The 6,494-nt window shown below is 34.0% G+C and overlaps 1 protein-coding gene across 1 annotated transcript; it reads right to left on the bottom strand.

The window, feature by feature from the left end:
• Window positions 1–398: 398 nt before the first annotated feature.
• On the bottom strand, window positions 399–1,415 carry LOC127846030 (very low-density lipoprotein receptor-like). The gene is made up of 2 exons (XM_052377209.1): window positions 1,406–1,415; window positions 399–781 (listed from the first exon to the last, which is right to left on the bottom strand). The coding sequence occupies exons 1-2, from the start codon at window positions 1,413–1,415 to the stop codon at window positions 399–401; spliced, it is 393 nt and encodes a 130-aa protein (XP_052233169.1).
• Window positions 1,416–6,494: the final 5,079 nt, after the last annotated feature.

Raw genomic sequence — 6,494 nt, 5'->3', positions numbered from 1 at the left:
AATTGAATTAATTATGTTTTTGTACTAAATACTATCCTGATATTTATTGATTCATGACAATATATGGTTATCAAATAAGCCTTCGTCCGCAACTTAAATAGCACCTATTAACATATTGTATAACAATTGTGTATGCTTGAAACAGTAACATAACTTGTTTTATAGGTAATTGAGTTAACTAAACAAACATAGTGAATTGCATAAGTTAGCTTTTCATAAGAACTATAACGAAACAAAGATTGTGAATTGCATAAGTTAGCTTTTCATAAGAACAAAATCCACGAAGATAAACTAAATAGTAAATAGGCCCAAAGCTGTACGTGAAGATAAATAATATTATAAATATGTGTTATATGTATTTTCACGAAAAAAGTTCGCAAAAAACAATGCTATTTCGGTTAAGTGATTGTCTTGTAACCGGAATTGCGTGTATCGTAGAACCTGCAGCAGACGGCAATTATAATGATGAGCATTATGAGGCAAACAAGTCCGGCGACCACGAGCAAAATGATCGCCAGTTTAGCCTTGATACCATGGCAACCGATTTCATCGGATCCGTCGTTACACTGCTTCTTGCCGTCGCAGACGCCATTTTTGTTGATGCACTGTCCGTTCCTACACGTGAACATGTCGAAGCACGTGATGTTGTGTGCCTTGCAGTTGCTCTCGTCTGATATGTCTTGGCAAACGGCTTTTCCGTCGCAGACGAGATTTTTGTCAACACATTCGCTGCTCTTTTTGCACTTGAGCTGGCCCGCGCAGTCCGTGTGGTTGAACAATTCTGAGTTAATAAGAGACGCACACGTGTATTTGGGTTCGACAGGTGAAGGATTAGATTTTGTAGTAAAGACTTTGCTAAATGAAACAAAAAATATCTTTAAACAAGATATACGGCGTTGATTGTGGTCGGTGTTTATGAACGATCAAAACATATATCTATGAGATCAAAAGTAGCGAATGCATTTTTTCTGCGCAGTTCATAGCTGCATAACACGCAAATCAATTACGGGGTGTTGCGCCACATTTCGTGGCTTCTTTCGCTTTATTAGATATTATTACTTAGATATCTATATTTACAGAATAGAAAAACACAAGAAGCATGAACATAAATGAAAGCATATAGGTCAGCCGGAAACAGTCGAATCTTATTTGATTCTATTATCCAATAGTATCGTGAATCATCGTGCTCATGCTTAATAAAGTGGTCTAAATGATAAATATTTGTTAATTAAATTATCGAAATTGGTCCGAATCATGCAATTGTTGAAAACACAATAACAATCTATGATTGACATACCATAATACTATCACCGAATATCTTTATTTATTATCTTTCTGATCAAAATAAACTTCAATTGCACATAGTTTGCGCGATAGCGATTTCTCTAACTGACCGCACACTGACCTTGATACATTGCGGGTTGGAATGAAATGCATTAAAGTGAGGTAACAATTCCACGGCTGGGACGACAGCTTGTTTAAAGCTTTAAACATTTACGTGTTTAACGGACAATTTCGAAAACAAGTCAAAGCGTATATCAGATTACTGAACAACAATACTTATATGATCTAAAATTTATGAGTGCACAACATGCAATATGGTAGTAATTACCAAATATGAGAATACAGCCTTTAATTACAAACGCTCTGGCGCTGACATTCTTCTAAATAGAAAGGGGCACACACACTCTGTTTTGATGTCGAGAATTGAGTGTGAAACTGATCTATCTCTCAAACCTTATCATTAGAGATACAATTGTTTCATGCTGAATACGCAGTTAGCATCGTTGCTAAACGAATTGTAGTATTCCTCTTCGTACCCTATACTTCCCCAAAATTGAAAGTCATTGGAATAACAATCATATAATAACAAGAATAATTTAAAAAAATAAATATGAAAAGCATTGTGATTGAATTACAACTCTGTGAGAATGACGAAGTGCTTTTTAGCAGATGTCACGTATTTCATGCACCGCATTTATCTACAAATAGCTTCGAGCACTGCAAATTAAAAAATATCAAAAATTCCAGACCTGACAAAATCTTCGAAATTTCGGAGGAATTCCCATCAAATATACTCAGAAATATGTATAATACTATTATTTTTTAGAAGTGTCAGTTTTCTTAGGTATCTTGTTTTGCACAATCAAAATCAGAACCGAACTAAATCAGGAAATGAAAAGATACGGAAATCAAGAGACGGAAAGTATGATTTTATTGTTGTATTAAATAGAATTCAACCTGACGGCTTACCTAAATGGGGTCGAACTAACAGTTAAAAAGTGGTAAAGGAAAATATCGAAGGTTTGTGCAATCTGGTCTGCAAAGTAAAATATAGATCATGCAATTAAATCTTTTGAAACCTGTCAAGTTCAGCTTCCGCCAATAGTCTTAAAACAATACAGCCGATAATATGCTTTATTTTAACTGACTGACTGATTAATACTAATATATGACGATTATTTAATGTAAATTTTTCCGGAAACAAATGTGTAGATGCAGGACTTCCTGAAGAGTGATGACACTTGATTCAAAATTTCGTTTACAATTTAGCAATAATGCAATGATGCTATAGAATAAAGCAATCTTTTGGCGGAGGGACACGAATAAGGCGAGGACTTTAAGCTGTTCAAAAGTTCGGTTAACTACATGAATGCGACAATAGGGGAAATTCAACAATTCCTATTTCACATTTCAACAATATCATCCATTTAACATTAAAAAAAAAATACAACTAAACGGTACCATCAAGGTACATTGGAATATTAAAGGTAGCTACCTAAAATATCATTAATTGGCTTATAAGTTCAAAGGATCTTACACATAAAAAAAATGTGTTTATATGTGCTTTAAACAATGCAATAACTCCCCGACAACCCATTCGGTGCAACGACCTTACAAATTGCACATTTCACCATAAACAGTTTCATCATAATGCCGTGATTAGTTCCTATGTCTCTCGGGGAAACTAAACAAATTCCTTCAAACATGAATTATTTGTTATCAAATGACAATAGCCCCCTGATAAATCACCGATCGGCCATAATGCGCATATCCATTATATATGGATGCAACATTTTTAATAACGTGTAATTTGGGTGATTTTCATAATAAAATACACTTGCTTAGCTTTATTTACATGTGCGTTGTATTAGCATGATATTAACTAAGTCAAATGTAATCGTTCAGTAATGTAGGTCTACATTTTGGATTTGTTTTAATTTAATTGTTTTGAATTTATGGATGAAGTATCCATACCATTAGGAAAAACAAAAAAGATTGTCACAAAAATGCTTAACAATTGATATGTTAACCACATGCATATTGTGTAAACTATGATCTATCTTAAACAATTATGTTTTAATATAGTAAACCGCCTTAGTTTTAAGCTCTGTTAGGCAGAAAAATAAACATTTTGATAACATCTTTAATCGATAAATACACAAAGGGAATCTGGTCATTTATTGTATTTTAAGGCATAACGAGCTCACGATTTTATTGATCTTTCAGTGTGTATACGTAATATGATGAGCAATGGATTGAAAATGTTCGTGTTGGTGTTATTTGACCGTTTAAGTATGCTTCACCCTTCCTGTAACATTGCCAGAAAGCGACAATGCAAACGAGATGAACTAAGTTGTTTGTTGCTTTTCGTTCTTACTGTAGTGGTGACAGTGGTAGTATTGAAAAAGGCATGCATATTTTTGACTCAAAAAAAAAACAAAGGCGTCAAAAATATTAGCTTTTCTTCCTGGTATCACATGAACCGAAAACAAAACCAAATACTACATATGCCTTATCCTACATACAGGCAATATAAGAGTACAATTTGCAAACAAGTTATTGCAGGGTCGCACAGCTGAACAGAAAGTATTTGAAGGGTTTAAGGGCAAGCTATAGTTGCATATGAACATGTTTACACTTTTATTTATCGGAGGACGTACTAAGTATCATCTAACCAAGTTGTGAATACAAAGTTACTTAGCAGGAAAGACGTGATACTATCTGGTTTAAATAAATATGCCACTATTAAAATTATACGCATGCGTAAATGTATTCATGGGTAAGATAGTTATAATGAGCATTCAATTGACAGTGGGCTAATACTTGGGTATTATATGTTTAGTTTGTCGATATTTTGTATACAAATAAACAGATCTTTCTCTTCAGCTGCAAAGAAAATATGCTGAAATCCTGGACGGTGTTGCTTGGCTACGCTTGTGACAGCACTCTAATTCGAAAAAAAGACGGTGTCACTGCAATAATAGAGTCTTTAGGAATGATTTATTATTTATTTTATTTATGTATGATATTTATATTTTTTCAGGCAAAATTGTGAAGCGAACACGTTAATATGTTTATATTCCATACAATGGTAATAGATGTGACATGCAAACATCGACTGTTAAGTTGTTACAACTGATGTACGGATTTGACCATAATAGGAAGCATATAAATATTATTAACATGAATTAAGTCATGTCTTCACAAATGTCATTTCCAAATTTACTCAGCAAAACGCATTGAATTCTATCTTTATGTGTATCGCTCATCTTCGAAACGGAAATGTCAGTGCAATATTTGTAATGACCATCTTTTACACATATGTTTATTTTTAAGGAACTGTTTGCTAGCGACAAGCCAAACAAGTCTGTAATACACATTGCCTGGACATATTGTACTTGAACTGCTTTATGTTATTGAACAGGCTGCACACGAAACTTGCTCAAAAGCTAGTGTACTTACCTGAAAGACTTTGCAGGGCTTTCTTGATAAAAAAATATGGCAACATAATATAAGAAGTTGTATTTGATTATTCTCTGCTAACAAATTCAGATTTCCGTTCTATTGCCTTGCAAACATGTTTGGACGGTGTTACATTACATAAACTTGTTCCTGTGATCTCTACATTGTCTGATATTTTTATGAAATAAATATATCATTAGCTATGACTTGTGCAGCAAATAATTGTCGTGTTATTGACAAATGAAAACCAGACACTTAAAAACATATCAGAATTACGTAATGGTCATGAGCTAGATAAGTAATCATAAAGCTCAAAAATAAATGCTTAACGAAACCCTATATATTTTCTAGTAATATGTTGAGTTTTCTAAGAAGTTGTGACTAGTACAGAACACATTCAAATGTGATGAACACAACTTGCTTATACTTTACCAATCAAAAACAGAGCATGAAAAGCGTTTACCTATGAAAAATGTTGCATTTACAAAATGATTTTTTTAGACAAAATGGTTACATTTACTTATTAAGACTAAATCTTCTAATGAAAGAAACAATATTCGCCTTAGCATGTGCATAGACTGGATATAATTTCGTTAAATTACCTTTTGTTCTTACTTAAATTGTGAACTTATGAATATTTATATGTATAATTGCCTTGTAAATGATAAATGGCAAAGGTAGAATTAATAACTGTGATTTAACCATTACTTTTCAGATACAATTATTATGATTTTTGTCTGTAAACAGCGGTGAGTCCAGTAATTGACTCAATCGCTTGCGTAGTGATCATCGAATATGTGTGTGTGTGTGTGTGTCAGAGTTTATTTACAGGTCATCGCTGAGTCTTCACGACTACCTTGTGCTGACCTGCTTCTCATCGAATATTTCGATAAACACCGTCTATTTATAAAAATATATACATAATGTACCGGTATTTCTGTTATCTTTTAAGCACTTGTTTTATCTGCGATTATCTTTTCTTCGCGATAATGTCTGATCAGGCGATAAGTGACTGCCTTAAACAACTGAAGCCACAAAAGAAGCGCAACAAAAACCTTTTGTTCCACTAAACTGTAAACACATCGCACCAAAAAGCGGTCATGTCAATTTAAACACCCTTTAAGCTTACATTCGAAGAAAAGCTATGATGACAAACATATTCCATAAATAGTTGCTTTAGAGCGGACATATTTGAACTATGATTTATGGCAAAAATAAAATAGTTCATGTTATATTGCTTTCTTATTTGGTATGCATGTGTATTTGGACAACACCTTTCCATGCGCATGAAATTTTCGACTCCTTGTGACCTTGACATTGAACTTGAGGTCAGCGTTCAGGTTTCGGAATCTGCGACCGCGATTCGAAAAAGGCTTAAACCTACTGTGTCCCTTCAGATATTGCTTTCTTATTTGGTATGCATGTGTATCTGGACAACATCTTTCCATGCGCAATGAACATTTTGAACTTTGGGGTCCGCGTTCAGATTTCGAAATCTGCGACCGCGATTCAAAAAGGCTCATTACTACTGTGTCCCTTCAGGTATTGCTTTCATATTTGGTATGTATGTGTATCTTGACAGCACCTTTCCATGCGCATACAATTTTTCACCCCTGTAAAATTGTCCTTGAACTTGAGGTAAGCGTTAAGGTTTCGAAATCTGCGACCGCGATTCGAAAAAGGCTCATAACTACTGTGTCCCTTCAGATATTGCTTTCATATTTGGTATGCATGTGTATCCGGCCAAC

This window comes from Dreissena polymorpha, chromosome 9 (assembly GCF_020536995.1).
Source record: "Dreissena polymorpha isolate Duluth1 chromosome 9, UMN_Dpol_1.0, whole genome shotgun sequence".
Classification (NCBI taxonomy): Eukaryota; Metazoa; Mollusca; class Bivalvia; order Myida; family Dreissenidae; genus Dreissena; species Dreissena polymorpha.
This window is presented reverse-complemented; position numbering and strand designations above follow the sequence as displayed.